General features: G+C 39.7%; 2 protein-coding genes and 1 pseudogene across 2 annotated transcripts; all 3 read right to left on the reverse strand.

Moving 5' to 3' along the window:
• Positions 1–1,777: 1,777 nt before the first annotated feature.
• On the reverse strand, positions 1,778–3,664 carry LOC115731339 (vesicle-associated membrane protein 724-like). Its single transcript, XM_030661994.2, has 5 exons — positions 3,376–3,664; positions 2,832–2,973; positions 2,598–2,718; positions 2,270–2,332; positions 1,778–2,160 (listed from the first exon to the last, which is right to left on the reverse strand). The coding sequence occupies exons 1-5, from the start codon at positions 3,572–3,574 to the stop codon at positions 2,011–2,013; spliced, it is 675 nt and encodes a 224-aa protein (XP_030517854.2). The 5' UTR covers positions 3,575–3,664; the 3' UTR covers positions 1,778–2,010.
• A 5,579-nt stretch (positions 3,665–9,243) lies between these two features.
• Positions 9,244–10,604, reverse strand: LOC115728837 (probable glutathione S-transferase). Its single transcript, XM_030659242.2, has 2 exons — positions 10,256–10,604; positions 9,244–9,865 (listed from the first exon to the last, which is right to left on the reverse strand). Exons 1-2 carry the CDS (start codon positions 10,583–10,585, stop codon positions 9,485–9,487), a joined length of 711 nt encoding a protein of 236 aa, XP_030515102.1. The 5' UTR covers positions 10,586–10,604; the 3' UTR covers positions 9,244–9,484.
• Positions 10,605–15,146: 4,542 nt separating this feature from the next.
• LOC115731749 lies at positions 15,147–17,019 on the reverse strand (annotated as a pseudogene).
• Between the last annotated feature and the right edge of the window lie 2,086 nt (positions 17,020–19,105).

The following is a 19,105-nucleotide window of genomic DNA, read 5'->3' on the forward strand; positions in this document are numbered from 1 at the left end:
AATTTATAAGTAGTGTTTTCATTCTTTAAGTTATTTAGAATTTTCTGAGATTAGTTTTTTTTTAAAGAAATTTCTGACACAACATGAAAACACACTAAATTTTGCGATGAGCATTAATGCAAGCATGTTCTTTTTTAACCCACTGGCCCAACTCAATGAAATTTTATGAAGTACTCCAATAGATCATATGATTTTTGTACTTGGAGACCTTTTCGAAATTGAATATTTTCTCAAACAAGTCAAAAATAATGGATTCACTACTTAGAGTGACCCGCATGCACTATTTAATAAGGTGAAATGAAAATTTTCGAATTGCGACTCATTATTTACTAGATAATTGAGATGCTCCGTTCTAATTGATCATTCAGACTATGGCTTACAGTAAGCATGCTTGATTGGCCTATTTAATTGTGAAATTAACTTAATACAATGTGGAACCGTGAACAAGAACGCTTTTCACAAGCTTTGAGGGAAATAAGATGTACATCCTTGCGAATTAGTATGGTACTATCTTCTTCTATACATTACAAAGAAAGTGCTGTAGAACACATTTGATTTCGGAATAAAAACGATCTTCTGAAAATGGCAGTTGAATATCCCATGGATTTTTTTTTTTGCTTGAATAATGTCCTTGGATTTATTTCTTTAAATGTAACAAACCATATCTAATCCACGTTTAGTTGCCCATCTTCCAAAAATCGCAAAAATGTTGTCAGCGTTGCACACCGTCACTAGTGTATAGTAATCGTACCGTCTGGTCTTACTAGCAAGGCAAGGCTATTAATTAATATATTATATTTAACCCATAACGCATTTGTTTAAATTTTTGAGAGATGGGTCCACCCGAATATTAACTCGGACTTAGGCTTTCTCTCGATGATCTCCCTAGCGAGCTCTTAACATCAGGACACGCTAATTAAAAGTTGGTGAGTGGCTCAAATGGGTGCTGGTAGCCTAAAATTAGTTGGTAATTCAATCTGATAAAAGTTTGTAATTCACTCTACTTTAGGTTGGTAATTTCACACAAAAGTCAGTAAATTTGAAAAGTTCATAAGTTATGCAAATAAATTTGGTGAGTTAGTAAAGAAAATGGTAATTTGCAATGTATAAAAAAATGCTGGTAATTTCATGAAATTATTGATGAGTTACCAAAAGATTACCTTGAAAAAAGTCACAAATTCAACACCAAAATGAAGTTCCAATTTCATCCCTTGCGATTACCTGACACAGAACTTTAATTCACTAAATCTCAACAACAACGAATGTAATGGCTTAGGTGCATATAACACTTCTCTGTTCCAGAAGTCATTCTGGCAAGAAGTGAATTTTTCACTTCGCTTTTAGCAAAATTAGTTTTTCTATTTCTACTTTATAAGTTGATTTCGATAGAGAAATGCGTTTGATAATCGAAACAAATTTTTTTTCCCACCGGCGGCTGGCGGTGGTCGGCTGATCAAGAAGTTTCTAAGGTGGAGAAGTAAAAAATTACTTCTCAAAGTTGGCCAAAATCTTGCCGAGTTAAAAATCTTGCGGAGTCAATTTTTTACCAAACGGATTCTACTTGGCAAAGTTTTTACAAACGGATTTCCCCGCCAGATTACTATCAAAAAAGTTTACATAGCACCTTAGTCTAATCGTGCGGACCTCATACCCCGGAAGTACTGTAACGATATCGACTCGTGAACATTGACGGCTCATGTCTCGACTCACTCGGGACGCCACCTAAGAACAACGGGCAATCACCCGACTTGTCAATCGGTCAAACGATTTATATCTATCTCCAGAAGCATGCTCTTTGAAAAATCAATTTACCCTATGAACAAGAACAGATTACAACAATCAGGATATCCGTCTAGGTACAAGCACTCGTACGCGTGAGCGAGCGAGCACGCAAGGAGTGAAATTTTGACGACGCCAGAACTCTCGAGCCGACTAGAAGAGAATGAGAAAGTTTGTCGATTCATGGACGTCGCGTGACTAGACCATAATCAAGTTCGTGCATGAACGTGACTAGTTGCTGCAATCGAACCCTTTGCATATAGAGAGCCAGATTATCAGCACGAGAAGCAGCACGATCCCAAACACGGCCAGCTTGATCTTCATGTTCTGATACCACATCTTCCGCCGGATCTCTCCCCCTCGTGTCTTGAATTTCTGAGCCTGCGTTGGAGGGAAACGAGCGCATTTATACCTAAGAGACTCGAGAAACACGTAAAAGCCGATTCGCGTTACGACAAGCGCGCCGTTTCTCGATTGCCGGTAACTTTACCTCTTCGTGGAGATTCTCTGCTTTGTCCTCTAGAATTGTGAGTTTTACCCCCCTATCCATTGCCTGAAGAACACAATTAGCAGATGATACTGTGTGAATCATTGTCCCCAGTAACAATCCTTTGCAATTCTCATCAAACGATTCTACACTAAGCAAAATTTTGGAAAGCTACACTACATGGTAGGATGGAACGACCATGGCACGAAAACGAGTGGAGATTACGGCTTTCTCAAGTACTGCCCGGAGAATTGGTGATGATTCCAGGTCCACAAAAGATTGCGAAAATACGAGCATCATCGGACACATGTTGCAAGCTTAGCTAATGTACCTGGTCGATGTTATTCAGCATTACGTTCTTGACTTGTGCAACTTGAGCCTTCACTTTCATCATCTGATCAATCTCCTCGGCATGGTCCATGGTGTCCTTCATCTGCTCCTTCATTACAGGCCTGCAGATTCATGTAATCATTACTTTTTCCGTTCAACTCTTCCGTGTTCTGTTATATGCTATACATTGACAAATTGCAATGTGAACAAAGATAGTTCTTGATGCCGGCCGTACCCGAACTCCCTACTGAGACTTTTGGCGACAGCGGTATCCGCTTTCCCGCCTCCATATCTTTTCTTGAATTCCTCTTTTAGACGCTCCAAAAACGCAATCGGGATTTGCTTGCCCGCAGATTCAGTAGCGACGACGCAGTAAGCTGCAAATACATATTTTGGAAAAATAGCAGGATTAGGAGATCCTAAAGTCTGCGAATCTGATATATGTTCGAGACCTTCGACACCGACACCATTTCAAAGTTGTACATGCGATGAATTGTTCTAACATAGTGTCCCGTGAAAGTTCTTTATCAGGCATCCGAAGTTAAGATGGACCCGCCGTTAACTACTATAATCTCCACGACATAAAATGGACATAAACAACATGTTTAGCATTCTCTCTAATCAGCTAACCCATCACATGTTAGCTAAACATCTTCACAAGGACTCCAACAACATCAAGCAAGGGAAGAACAAAATAACTAACACAGCACCCACTCGATGAGCCAAGTCGCCAGCGAAACGAGAACTGAAACAAAGATAAAACGTTTGCACTTAATTACCATAGCCGTCCGCGACCAGGAAATTGAAAGTGTGCCGGTTGCAAGTGTAGGTGAACCTGCTGCTCCCGGAGGGGAGTCGCTGGAGGCACTCGGTGGCGATGTCCGGGAAGTTGCCGGCAAACTGCGTGTACTCGGCCAGCACCACCGTGCCCCGCGCCACAAAGCTGTATATCAGCGATCCCTCTTGTGGCCGACTCATTTCGATCGTTGTCGCGTTTTCACCGAGAGAGAGACGTATATTGAAACAAAATCAAAGGGTGCTCGAAGTCATGTTATGCTTTTTCATATTTGTCTGCATGGGTCTGGCGTGTGGCGTGGCGAAGGTGCTTAGCGTCGAAGGAAGCGTTGGTGGGGGATTTGTTTAAGCGAGTCTTTCAAGTCTTGGGTATGGCATTGTACGAGTAAAACAGCGCGTCTTCTAGTTGGTTTTGTTGCTGAATGCTGACTTTGGACTTGGTATTTTCTTGCATTTCTTCTCCGAAGGTTCATGTTCAAGTTGGACCTGGTCAGAGACCAAGTTCACACTTTGCGTACAATATATAAATAAGCAAGTCAAAAGTTAAGATAATGGTTCTTTTTGGTATTATAATCAACTTTTGAACGCGTTGAGCAACGGAGTTATTAGGTGGAAGTCACGGGTTTACTTGAGATGGAACCTTTCCACTTTGGCGGCATTAGCTTGATACATGATGTGCTGCTATGAATTACAACGAGCTGAAGATTAAAAAAATAAAGAAGGGGGAAACAAAGTCCTAAACATATTATACGATGGTTAATTCAGTTTCAATCTTTTCGATTTTGCCGCCAATTGAGTCCCGCATCTTTTGACAATTTACTAATATAGTCCTTTCGGTCAGTTTTTATTGGAGATTGCTGATGTGGACGCTATATGTCTTGTGTTGTGTGGTTGAAATGATTGGAATTATTGCGAATAATTTTTACAACTTATTCAATTTTTTCTTAAATTTCTTTTTCTCCTTTTTTTTTTTCCTTATTTTCCTCCGCCGATCCCCGGTCTCGGTGATGACCTGCGGAGGTCGACCACCACATGTGAGGGCGTTGTGGCCCTCGCTTAGAGTTGGCGAAGGCCGCGTCACACTCACTTGTGGCTGGCGGCCATCGTCGAGGCCGTGAAACAGCGGAGTAAAATAGGAAAAAGAAAAAAGGGAAAGGAGAGATATGGAAAAGAGAGTTGAAAAAGGGAAAATATATATATATATATATATTTTTTTTTGGAAATAATTTGTTTACGTAACGGTTGGCGTCCACGCTAGCGATTTTCAGTCAAAATTGATCGGGATTACTATATTAGCAAATCATAAAAAATGCTTAAGATTAAATTGATCAAATTAAAAAGTTTAAAACTGAAATGAGTATGATATTGGGATTAGAGTAACTCTTGGTTCATAAATTTGGTTTCAATGGATCTAAAATTATAGAGTTAATCTTTCGAAATTGGACGTGGTGGGCTCCATGTGGTTTTTTCTCGTTCCTTGATGGATGCTTTGGGTTGGTCGTGGCCCCACCTTTTGCTCTATGTCTCATTAAGAAAAAAAAAAAAAAAAGGTACAATAAAGAAGGTTACGAGTACGGATTTTTCACATGCAACCCGATATCTACTTCGAGTACTAGTATTTGAAGAAACGTTGGGATTGAGCCCGAAATGGGCCCTATAATAATTAGAATCGACAAGCCGAAGCATTCAATTCTGCCCGGATGAAGACATATCGAAATTGAAAGGACACAAAAGAAAACCCACTTCGTATGTCAATTGAAATTAGGATTCGTATCCTGGGCAGCCTGGGCAAGGGTCTTATTTGAGCAGTACATGATATTATTAGGACATTGAAAAGCGACCTAACTTGTTCATTGCGTGTAGAGGTGTCAAACGGGTTGGGGTAAGGTTGAGTCTAATATGATCTTACCCATATTGATTCGTTTAATTCGTTTTGACTAATTTTCATGCTATACAAATCTAGTGACTCACATCCAACACGACTCATCTCCGATATATATTGTTAAGACATTTCAATATTAAAATCCAATTTAAAAAAAAATTGTACATTTTTAAAGATATAGATATTTTGCCTAAACTTTTTTTTTTTTTAGTTTTCTTAGCTAACCCATTTAGAACTCATTAAGTTTCTAAATAACCAATTTATGATCCACTTTTAAAATTTGAGGAACTCATTTATAAGCCATTACCACGAAATATGAATTCTAAAACCATTTTGCCACCTCTAGTTGCGTAATCCACCTCCGTCGTCGTTACAAGTTGCAATATGGGTCACCAATCCATTTTTTAATATGGGTCATTTAAGATTTTAAAAACGTGTCAAAATGGGTTTGAAAAATTAAAGCCTTAACTTTATACGAGTCTAATGTGAGTTTTTATCAGACCCATATTCAACCCACTTAAATTATTAGCTTAAACCCAAATATAACTCTGACAAGGCTTGTGAAGCTTCCAGGCAAGAGGACTCCGATCGCCGTTGTTGCTCGTTCCTCGTCCTCGGCCATCGTTTGCTCGCACATCGTCACCTTCCCTAATCCGTTGTCGCAGTCATCGCCCGTCCCTGGAGCACTGCGGCCACCGCTTAGATCTCTCTGCCAGACTCACAATCTCCCACGTTTGATGCCGGCAAAAGGTTCGCGACCCCGGAGTAGAGGTCTTGGACCTCCGGACCAGCGAAGATGGAGGTTCACGACCTCTGATTTGAAGGTCGAGGACCTCCGCCGGCTTCAAATATGAGGGCCAAGGACATCCACTTGCTTCAGCTGTGGCGTGGAGCTCAGTTTTCCGAGAGTCCTTGAACTCAGTTTGAAAAAAGGCGACGGCCTGAGGAGGGTGGTAAGGTGGCAAGCGTGGTCTTTGGCGTGACAGAGTGACCAAGACTATGGAGGAGGTGGCGTGCATATGATAGTCGGCCCTCGCCGGACATAAAAAAAAAAAAAAAAAAAGGAAAAAGAAAATTATCAACTAGATTCCAGACTTGTATTGCATGAAATTTCTTTAACAATATCTATTAAAAAAATACAAAGGAGCAAGTTTTCGTAAATTGTGCAAAATATGAAAGTATTTTAGCAATATGGGTAGGGTTGAGGTATGCGTCATTAGAGTTGCATTGAATGAAAATGGGTCAAACATGTTAAATAAGTCAATTTGGGTCGGTCATTAAATTTCTTATAGATCTTATCAAGACAGCGTTGCACATAGAAAGATAAGATATCTTAGAATTTCCAATAGATAAGATGCATTTTAAATAGTTTATGTATAGATTAGGATTGAATCCTCATTTAGATAAGTTTGCATATCTCTAGGACATTTAGATTTAGGGATAAGATTTCTTAAATAATTCTAGGACTGAATTTAATTATTTCCTAGACGATTTAGGATAATCTCATCTTGGGGTAATTTTATTGCTATTAATTATTAATTTCCAAATTCATCAGAAAATACCAAAAATATTTCCTCTGCATGTGCTGCATATCATGTAGTTTACATCACATGCTTGCCACGTCATCCATAAGCTTCATAGTCTGCCATGCCACATAATTTCACTCATTCTTGCCACATCATTATGCCATGTGTCATCTATGCCGTGTCATAATTTGCTGCGTCATTTAGCATGCATATCTAGGTTCATTAACTTAGTTTGCATGTTAAAGTCATTGAACCTAAAGTCACATGTCCTTTAGATTAGAATTATTTTTTGCATGTCATATAACGAGTCCATTGCGTGACTATTCGCATGTCATTAGAAATAGGACATTTGGAGTTAATATCTTGCATGCTATGTTAGAACAGTCTCATTTTTAGTGCGTTTAATGTGGTGGCATCTATGGATCGCGTGCATTTTCATCACTTAAATAAGTGAAAACCCAAAAAAATACTGTATCGGTCCAAGTCTTGCGCTTGGGATAAAAGCACTAGTGATTAGGTTGCAACATTCAGGTACGTGCCATCTCTCTCTTATCCTTGCAATTTATTTAGTGCTTTGATTATTGAGTGTTACATTAATATTTGCGCATCCGCATGATTACCTCGCGTATTAGGACTTTACTTAAAATCAATTCAAGGTGCCTGCTTCATTAAAAACAAAAAAAAGATACCGGAATTATACTAATTGGAATATTAGCGTAATCAACTCTCCAAACTCACACTCTCTTGCTGGTAGAACTAAATTAATTCTCCTGCTAATTAGTGACGACTCCTAATCAGAAAAACGGTGGGGTAGCTTCAGACTGGAGGCACGTTTATCATTCCTCCTCCTCCTTCCTTCTTCTTTTATATATATATATATATATATTTATATATATATATATATATATATATATATATCCACCACCTTGATTAGGTCGCTCTAGTTCGCCCACCGACATTGACAAGTCCTTATGTCAGGAATCTTACCCGCATTCATAGGAGAACCAGTGAAAATGGAGGACCAGACATACATCTGATCAGAAACTCCCACCCAATCTTTTAGACGATCGTTGCCATTATAGACGAGCACGTGAGCGGCATAATGAGTAATTTTCGGCTTGATTATGAGAAATGATCATGGAAATCCATCATGAGATTAACAATCTGTTTAGGGTTACAAAAAAAAAAAACAACTAATAATTAGAAGTTTTTGTAACAATGTTTTAACAATATGCGTCGGGTAGGATATGATTGGCTAAATTTATATTGTAAAACAGGTTAAATTGATCAATTTAGATCGGATCTTTTTCGACCCGATCTAACAGATTTAATAATGAATGTGAGTGATGTCAAAAGGAAAGATTACATAAAACATGTTCGTTAACTCGCAATGGGAAGGTTGGATCGAGAACAAGATCTGTAGCAGTTATGATACCCTTTGAGCAAGTAATAAAACGAATCTAAACTCACTTTTTTCTTTCTTCCACGGTAAATAACTTCTCTCCTCTTTTCTTTTCATTCCAACTGTCTATTTATATATATATATATATATATATATATATATATATATATATCAATGTTTTCTTTTATGGTTTCTTCGCATGCATTTCAAAGATAAAACTTTATGGCTTATTTTTAATAATGTGCATATGTTGTAATTGTTCATATGAAGTGTACAATTAAAACTTAAAAACCCATAAGTGAGATTAATTCTTATTTTGTCCAATGTCTATCTTCCGGGAAACCATCACTCGTGGGATTGTATAAGTCCCCCTCTTGCATTGATCGTTGGAAGACCAAAGAGCTATTAAATTTCACTTCTCTTTTGAAGCTCTCTTGAGAAAATCCCTAGGGTCTTCGATTAAGCAAGCAAATAAGAATCAGGTCATGGCAAAGCCAGATCTGGCTCCATCCTCGACGCGAGACCAGATCTGGCTCCATCCTCGACGCGAGAGAGAGAGAGAGAGAGAGAGAGAGAGAGAGAGAGAGAGAGAGAGAGAGAGAGAGAGAGAGAGAGAGCACCAACAAACAGGAGAGAGAGAGAGAGCACCAACAAACAAGACTGCGCAATTGGAACGACCTAGGAGGAATGCGGCAAGGCTGGGGAAGGCTCGGTCCGCAACCATGACTAGGTAGTAACGGTTGCAATGAGCGCGCCAGAGAGAGAGAGAGTACATAAACTTAGGAACATTTCTTGGTGGATATAATTGGGAAATAATAGAGTGATACAAAAGAGTGAATGACAATCATGTATCCTAACAGTACCATTTGCTTTGCAGCCTAACTACAAATTTTTTCCTATAGACTATATTTCTCTGTTGATCGTGTTTAACAAGCATCGACACTCATCGGCACAAGACCTATATATTATCTCGACCTGATCGTATTTCATAGCATCACCCCTCGCGAAATTTATAGCAACATAATAAGAATAACAAAAGAAGTATCTGATAGTTTCATTCTTATTCGAAGGGGAGAGAGAGAGAGACACCACAAACATCACACCTAAGTGATGTCTAGATATGACTCAGTTATCCAAGGCCATAATATGCAGTCATAAACCACTCAACCAGACTACCAAAGGCGACCAACAACACCATTTCGGTCATTCTTTCCTGGCTCATGACTACATAAGCCGAAAGAAAGTCCAAGATCGTCCTGCTCCGACCGTAATGGGTACTTCCGTTAAAGTCGGGTAGCCGCAGGAGATAAAGTCTTCCTCTTCCTCTCGAAGCGAGCCTTGAAGAAGGCGAAGAGTTGCTCTCTCGGAGGCAAATTTTCCCTGATGATGGGGGAGTTTTGGAAGTCCTCGGACCACTTGCACAGCACGGGGAACTTGTCCGGGGTCAGCAGACGGACCCCGGCCACTTCTTGGATCACCCCGATCCAGTAGCCGATGAAGTTGCCCGCGATGTCCACGAACCCGACGGTGTCTCCTCCGAAGAACCTCTTCTGCTTGTCCTTGAGCTCGGCTTCGAGCACGCTTAGGAGTGCACACGCTTCTCCGAATGCGTTCTCTCGTTCCATCCCCACGCGCCGACAAGATCGCCAGAGAGCCGGAGCGCACTGCAATCAAAACAGCTTTCTTCTGGGTCACCCAACTCTCACTTCGCTTTCATGAGATGCCACTGGATTATAGTTCAACATTCAATAACGGTTCACTTAGCTGCCGTTTAAGGTTTGTTTGGTAACGCTTATATTTCTCTAATTCCATTTTTTTTTCTCGGAAACAGAAAAAACAAACTGATTCACCGAAAGCGAAGTATACCTGAGCACAAACATGTAGAAGTGTGCAAACTCCTTACTCTATAGTCTCAAGACTAGTGACTTTTGATAAAGTCTGAATTCAAAACTTTCACCACGTAAGACATAAAAGCCAAAGACACCCGTCGTTGTCCATGCATCATAAAGAAGAAGATCCGATGAAGGCAACGGAGTCAAACGTCGATAAGATACCTTCTCATCCATGAACTTGGCCCAAAACCGTGCGACCGCTCGGTCATGCGGATCTCGAGGCAGCAAGATCACGGGTCGGTCATTCCAAGCCTCGTCGATGTACTCGAGAATCACTAGCGACTCGGCGATGGGCTTGCCGTCGTGGACAAGCACGGGTATCTTCTTGGAGACCGGGTTGTGCTGGAGGAGCAAAGAGCTCTTGGGGCAGTTCATCAAGTCCTCATCGATGTACTCGTACTCGACTCCTTTCATCTTGAGAGCCGCCTCCACTCGCCAGCTGAACGGGCTCCCCCACGCACCCAGTAGCTTCACTTCTTCTTCACCGCCCATCTTCACGCTCTCTCTTCTACCTAGATCGGCTTAGTAACCAAGAAGCCGTCTTGTGCGTGGAGACTTCGTTGTCAGGAGGAAAGTTAGGTCGAAAGATTGCACAGTTGGGAGATTCTTGCGCATGTGGGACGAGGCCGACCCTAAGCAACCGAATCAGATCTTGAAAGTTGACTGGGGGATCATAAATACGCAGTAAATGCCATTGGTGTGCGGGCAAGATGACCTTTGCTCGGTTTACGATCCCTGTTGGCCATCTTTCTGATCAGTCATATTTCGCAACCATTTTTCCATATGATGAAGAGAGAAAGAGTTGAATTTGTTATACATTTCGGTACAGATTGCTACGAACACCCCTTGATTTAGTTAAATTGATCACCGCGATATGGCTTGCAATTTTGGGGAAACGTACCGAAAAAAAACAAGTCATAAATCTACTGCGTTGGTACGAGTTCAATCACCAACCTTTTAGATGGACTAATTTAATCCTAAACCTTTTCGCATTGGGTACCAATTAAGTTTATCCAGCCAATTTTGACGGAAAATCGCCGATGTAGATGGCCACCATATGAGGTGGACAAATCTTTAATTTTCTTAATTTTGTATTATTTCTTTTCTTTTCTTTTTTGATGTGGCACGGCTGTCAAACCCTGCTAGAGGCCGCGATAGCTTGGCGGCCCTCGCTCATAGCCAACGATGGCCTGGGGCATCACCGACCAAAACGAAGAAAATAAATAAAATATTTAAAAATATTAAAAATGTTGGCCGGAACAAGCGATCGAACGATAAATAGATAGAATAAGAAAATAAATCGGACATCAAATGTATGTGGTTCGGTCGTAAAGACCTACGTCTACGGAAAAAACAGCAACGAATTCCATTATAGAACATGCGATACATAGAGATCACAAATCACGCTCGAGTGGCTCAAACATTCTCGGTGTTTCCCAGTCCCAATTACATCCAGGAACGCACATAGTGTTTAGCCCTCAATTCCTAACGAAATAATCTCTCAATCTCACAAAAAAATTAAATACGCAAATCTTACGACAAGATTTTCATGGCTTGAACACTAACTTCATGGAATGTAATTTACGAGTAAGTAATCGTGGATAGCACACCAATAACATCTCCTCACATGAACTTGACGTGCAACCTCAATTTCAATGGCAAAACAAGGTGTGAATATCCACTCTGCAGCCCACTGCTTCTTTGACCCAAAAATATTATAATATATGTGTTGACACCTAAATTTTGACTATTCATTTTTAGTCGTTTATTTTGCTTAAAAATTAGGACTAATTCTAGTTCTAAACAAAAATAATCAAACCAATTTTTTATTTTTTATTTTTTGTCACGCATGCATCGCATCCGCATTAATTCTGACTAACGGTGGATGGACTTAAATGAGCGATTTCTAAGTTTAATAGTATTCATTAGACTTAGTAAATTGAAAATTGGTCTAAGCCTAGAATCGCATTGAGTTTTGCTCGGATCAACCGAAGTCCACATTGTATTCTCATAAAAGGCAAGGAAACGACATGGCTAGGTCATACGTGGCCAAGCATGCGATGCAAGTGAGGAAAGATATATTTTCATGGTCAAAAGAAGAAAGAATTCAAGCAAATTGGGTAAAGATTTGATTCTCCAAGCCCAATCTTCTTCTGCATCAGACTGGAAAAAATTAAAAGAATTGTGTAAGGCTCAAGGAAAAATCACGTGAAGGAATAAAAAAGAGATATTGAAGAGACCTTTCACATATTCACAATAAAAAAGAAAATATGCTCTTTTTCCTTGAAGATTTTGGGCTACTTCACCTATAAAAGGACGTGGATGTTCACTCAAAAGCGGGGATGTTCAGAATATTGAGAATTTTTCGAGAGCTACACACGAGAGGGCGAGAGAGTTGTGTTTCCTTTTCCTGCATGCGTCCACCAGAATTTGAGAAGACTAAGGAATTGAATATACACGGCCACAAGTCTGAAAAGGAAGAGGAACTTCATCCAGAGAAAGGATACGACAATTTGAAGGGAGGAAAAAGAGCATACGAGTGGACAAAAATTTCTTGGCTCTTGAAGACCACACTGGACGCCACTTGCCCCACATCGATATAGCTCTAATCTCGGCTCTCGTTTGTTCACGTTTGTGCATATCCGACGCCACCTTGCTGTAACGCCACTTCAAACTCCGTGATCAACTCCTGTTCAATGCAAACTTGGATCAAAGGAGGCCTTTTACAGTGAATTGCAGGTGCACGAATTTTTGCTTAAAAAAGGTAAATTCTTTCAACTTTTGATTATAATACTTGTGATGACTTGTTGACTTTGCTTCGATATCTCGTTTACCTTTTTACATCTCGTCTAGTAACTCGTAGTCTTTGCATTTTATAATCATATCCTTATGCATATTTACTTATTGATGTGATTGATTATTTGTTAAAATTTGCACTTAAATAAACAATCTTGCCCATAGCACATGCTCCCTATTTGTGCCTTGTCCCTTGGAAAACGTACATTAAAGGCAACATATGACTTCGATCTCAAAGTACGATCGTGCCCGTACGTGTGAATTAGATATCAAATCCTCGATCTCGAGGAGCGGATCGCTAATTTCTAAATAGAATTTCAAGGTTTGCCCTATGTATATAGGGACGACGGTAATTCTATAATATATTCACTTGCTAACCCTAATCTCGGGGATGTTGTGAATAAAAATTGGAATTTCGGATTTAAAGGTGTTTTATGGGCAATATTGTTTATTTCTGTTCAAATTTCACTGTTTTCATGGTTTAAATAATTCCCTAAAAAATCCCAAAAAAAGATGTCACGTTTTCTTAAGCTAAATCACATTTCTCTTCACTTTTTGCATGAAAATAACTCTAATAAAAATTAGGACTTTGAGAAATCAATTTCTTAAATTAAATCGGATGTTATTTCACTTTAGGTAGTCTTTCAACTTAATTTTTTTTTCATAAATCCGAAAATACACAAAAATATACCAAAAAATACCATTCACGTTGCATAGCATTATAGTTTAGTTTGCATTATTATATTTTACTTGTCATGCATATTTGCCACGTCACACATTTTTGCCATGTCAATACATCTCACACGTCATATAGGTAGATTGCATTAGCATTGCATTTAATAAAAGAAAACCCCAAAAAAATTAATTCAATCATCAAACTAAGGATTTTTCATGAAAATCGGGTATCGAAAGGGCATTAATTGAAAAGTTAATGTAACAAAGTTCCCGAATCCATTTAATCTCTGGTTCGTATGAAATAAAGTATTTTCTCCTGAATACTTTATTTAGGTTTCTAATATACCTACCATAAAAGATTAGTAGTGGCTCCAATTTAAAATCTTGGCATGTAATTGAATCTAAGTTGCGATTCGGTAGAACTTGGGAGAGTTCGAATTAGGTTAGTTAATCTAATTAACCTAATAATCCGTTAACCTGAAAAAAAAAAAATTTTAGGTCGCGACAACATGTCACCACCAGAAAGAAGGGCAAAACCGGCGTGAAGATATCCGGAATATTGGAGAAGGAAACAAAGTCCAAGTAGATCTGGTCAATCCTGGACTTTCCTCTTTCGCTTTTAAATCTTCTTGACCGACTTTAGCTCCAAGAATCCGACGTTATCTTGCACTCCTTTGCCGACCAGGAATCTAAAATTCCACAGTTTCCATCGAGGTAGATTTTTGTGCTATTCAAAACAAATCTTATCTTTAATTTCAATATATATATATATATATATATATATATATCTATTTTCGAAATTCAGATTTTCGTTTCAGGCTTAAACTCGAGACATATTCTAACAATAAATGTCCACTTCGGCGCCAGTTGTGCCATGTGGGACGGTTGATGTCCACATCAGTGATTTTCAATCAAAATTGACAGGATTGACTCAATTGGCATCAATGCAAAAAGATTTAGGAGTAAATCGGTCCATTTAAAAGCTATAATACTGAATTTATATCAATGCAATAGGTTTACAATTTTTTTGGTACCTTTCCTTGCAATTTTCTTTAAAATTGCTCTTATGATTCTTTGCTTTTGCTAGACCTAGAAAATATAGACAAAAGGCTATTTTGATTGGGAAAAATACCAAAAAAAGTTCTAAACCTATTGTAATTATGTCGTTTTAGTCATAAACTTTATTTTTGCTGATTCAGTCCTAACTCTTTTGTAATTATGTCAATTCAATCCATGCAGTCAATTTTAACAGGTCGACACTATCGTGGTTGCCGGTCAGCGCCGCCGCACGGCAACATAATATTTTTATAAATTTTTTTTTTTTTTTTTCTCTTCTTTCTCCAGCCGATGAGGTACCTCACCGCCCACCGACGAGGACGAGCCTCGCCTGCCTCAGCTAATTTTTTGGTCCGTGTGGACTTGGGGAGGAAACAGAAAAGAGAGCTTTGCAGTACCCTCAGCTACTGGGAAAGATCTTTTTCTAACAAAAGTAAACGGAGTTCAAAATGCACTTCTCTCAGCCGCCAAGCTTGAGTCATTTTCATGGCTTTGTTTTCATCTATTTGCCCAAACGATAGACCGAACCAACCAATGATCAAACGTCAATATGGCGAACACAACACTAAAATAGACACAGTCGACAGCAATTACATCTGTTATTCATTTATTAAGAACGCATGCAGCACACAAATTCGGGGGAAACCTGGTACTATCGCACCACCAAAATGACACGGGCAATCGACGTCACACGATAACGCCAACGCCTTTGAAGAACAAAAATCAAAACAAACCAATTGACGAAGCAGTCATCGAACGTTTAGTTTATCACGCTGCAATTCTTCCTGATCTCGCCTTGCATGCCGGTGAGCACCTCAATCGAGCCCATGCGCACCATCGCGGCCGCGAACCTCCGAGCCCAGGCGTTTGGGTGGTTCGCGCTGTCCTTCACTAACCCTCTCGTCAATGGCGTGTCCCACAGCACTTGGTCCGAGTACAACAATCCCTTGTCGCTCTTTAAATTGTTGTAGTAGGCATTGTCGAGTACGTTCGGCGTTACCGGGTCAAATGGTACGATTGGGTCGGTTGCGCCGTTCCGCGGGCACTTGGTCTTCAAAAGATCGGCGTAACTAGGGTTAAGGGAAGGATCTTGCGAGTACGTCGAGTTGAAGGAGTAGAGTCGCTTCGTGAACTCGGAGCAATGAGAGTCCCCGATGGAGTGTGCTCCGGAGAGAGTGACCATGTCTTGGAGCGAAAGCCCTTTCTTCGCAAAGTTCTCTTTGAGTTGCTCGGCGCTGAAGAATGCGCCGGGGAGGTTCTCGGTCACCTCCGCCGCGAGGGAGACTCTCCCATCCCGCCTCCCGCTAAGGACGGCATAGGGTAAGCCCCCGGCAGCTCGAACACCGTCGCGAGCGGCGAAGGTCACAATGTCGGCACATGAGACGGTGTTAGGGCATTGGGCTTCGATCTTGGCCTTGGCATCGTCGATCACTTGAAAGCCCCCAATGCCGAGGTTTCCTGGGCTATCTTTCTCCGCGGTGTTCCCTCTGGCCGAGTCGAGAAGGATGGACCCATCACAACCCTGAGTGCCAGAAGAACGTCCATCACATCATAGAAATATCGATCTTTTACATGATTACTAAGAATTTAATATATAAGAACATCGACAGCTTTATTTAGATATCCATTTAGAATTTGTGACGTCAATCAAATATACAAACCCATTTTTTCTGCCCCTTGGATTAGTTACTCAAACCATTAAATGAAAAGTTGGCCATCCATAGATTTTGCAAAAGAGTGGGTCAATATTAAGGTGTGGTTCATACTCCTTATTGACATGTGTTAATTATAGTGAAAATCTTCTGCTGAACAGCCCTAATTGAAGGATGAATCAAAGTAAACCTTGTTTCGATTTCTCCTTCTTCCTTTTATGTTTTATTTCCTTGTGATTATGTACCGAGTCCTAACAGCCAATTTGCAAACATGATTGACATAACAAGAGATTACTTAATGATGGTGCACATAAACTACACAACAAGTTAGGCAATTACCCCGACAAAACAGTCATGGAAATGGAGCCTAATGAGGGCAGCAGAAGCTCCAGGATCAGCAGCGAGAGCCTTCTGTACCGACTCTCTCACTATGGCCTCAGCTAATGGGCATTTCTCTTGATAAGACCCTATCTTCAATGGACCTGAAATTGCTGGTGAAACTAGACAGACGACCGAACGAAGCTCAAGTAATTGTTCGAGCTCCCCATTGATGTAGATGAGCCGAAACGAGCACGCTTCACTCAGAATCTTCACAACTTCAATGGCTAGCTAGGGTTTCTTGAAGATTGGAGAGGAGGAAGACAAGTGTGGATGACACAAGCCCTCTTGGGCTGTGATGGCCCTTCTTTATAGTGGCCTAGTTGCAGACAGCTTTGACCGTGGGAAACCAACGAAGATGCTTCGAGAGGCAAAGTCCATTGAAGCTGTCGTTTCATGAAGAATTTCATGCAACATAAATCGGGTTTAAAAAAATTGAAAGGCGTGTGGCCTCCACACGATGCCCTTTGCAGAAGCACACGTCTCGTACATAAAATAATTTATAATAAGAGGGAAACTGGAAGCAAAGTTTGAATTGTGCAGATAATCTGACGTGTCATCCCTTGGATTTTTCCTCCTCAAACCTTTTTGAAATCGATGGGCTCTAAGTTTATTCTTCCCAACGTACCTAAAGACGACGAGGGCACATTTATTTGTTCGTTTCATTTAGCTAGTTGCATCGAACATGTGAAGGACATTTAGGCTTGTTTGTTGCGGTTTACGGTGCCAATTAGTCAAAATTCAATCGATTGACTAGATGTTTCTAGAGAATGATGATACTACTAATCATGCGTCATGCCTTGAGGAAATCCACTAATTGTATGCTTTGATATCGTTAATTAAGCTCTACCAACTAGGACGACGCATCATAAAGACGATACCTCATCTAAGAAAATTACTGAGGGAGATTCTTATTTCGATCCAACAACACCTCCAACCGAACACACAAAAGCTAAATCAGTAAGTTTTAGGCGAACCAAGATATACAAACTTTTCCATCTTACGCCACATCATCGATATAGGACTTCTTAAATTTAGGAAAAAATTCAAATAAGGATTCGAAGTGTCATCATTTTCTCAAATAAGGGCATGAAATACTATTTATTTCAAAAAAAGGGCTTGAAGTGCTCTTATATTCTCATGTAAAGGAATGAAGTGAATCTTGTTTCAAATAAGGGTTTGAAATGGTCATGTAGTCTAAAAAAGGGTTTGACCTCAAGGGCATTTTGGTCATTTAATTTTTTATTTTTTTATTTTTTCTATTTTTTTAAACACCACCTATGGGGCATTGGCAAGGGCCCACTACCTTGCCAACCAAAGGGTGAGGGCCTGCAAGCCCTCGCCAAAACTAAGAGAGGGCCGGCGACCTTCGCCCAAATCTAGGAGAGGGTCGCGGCCCTCGCAAGCCATAGCCAACACCCCACTAGCAATGGGGCGACCGTGTGTGTGTGTTTTTTTTTTTTTTTTTTTTTGCCTTTTGTAATTTTAAAAAAAAAAAAAATAAAAAAAATTGATGAAAAAAAAATCAAAATACTAAATGACAAAAATTCCCTTCAAGCGAGGCCCTTTTTTGACACTACATGGCCACTTTAAGCTTTTATTTCTTTGACCAAAAAATAAAAAGCTCTTATTTGAAATTGTTATACCATTTCAAATCCTTATTTGAAATAAAATTCACTTCATACTCTTATTTGAAAAAAAGACATCATTACGAAATTTATTTTACATTTATGCTCGGAGAGAGGATCAATAGGTTGGCCGGGCTCTTTTTTTTTTTTTTTTTTTTTTGCGGAGTCATCAATACAAGATTTTTTATGCTCAAGATTTATCGAATCCCTCCGGGAAATAAATTAGTTAATCCGGCGTCGCTAAATAGGAGTAAATTCTAATTGCAACAACACAAGATTAAAAACCCTAGCACACAGAAAAATATATGGAAGTCAGCGTCAAACATTTCGGCTGCAAATGGATTGGGGAGATGTACCTTCAAAGGAAAAAGCGTTATTAAGCTTTTGGGAACTTCCTCGTCTTTTCGTTCTTTTGTTGCTCACAGCTGGCTTTTTCCAAATTGAAATCTAGAATTGTTAAAAGATCGTAATTTGATCATTTCCATTTCATCCTCTCTCTCTTTTTTTCTTTGTTTGATCCATAATATTCGTGTCATCATTTCGAATGCGTCAATTCGGTATCAAAGCAGAAAAGATCGTTGGAGTTATGATGGCCCCGAAATAATCGTCTTGCGTTGCATAAAGTACTTTTTTTTTTTTTTTGATGTCGGAACAAGCGATCTTTATAACTAGCTCAAAGAGTTCGAATACAAAAGACTTGAATCATAGCATAATAGTACATTTACAAGGTCCTAAAACATACTATTCTTTAAAATGTCAAATTTGTTTCAAAAGCTAACATTATTAGCCTCTTTATGAGGCAAAAAAAATGGTAAATCTCAAACCTT

This window comes from Rhodamnia argentea, chromosome 1 (assembly GCF_020921035.1).
Source record: "Rhodamnia argentea isolate NSW1041297 chromosome 1, ASM2092103v1, whole genome shotgun sequence".
NCBI lineage: Eukaryota > Viridiplantae > Streptophyta > Magnoliopsida > Myrtales > Myrtaceae > Rhodamnia > Rhodamnia argentea.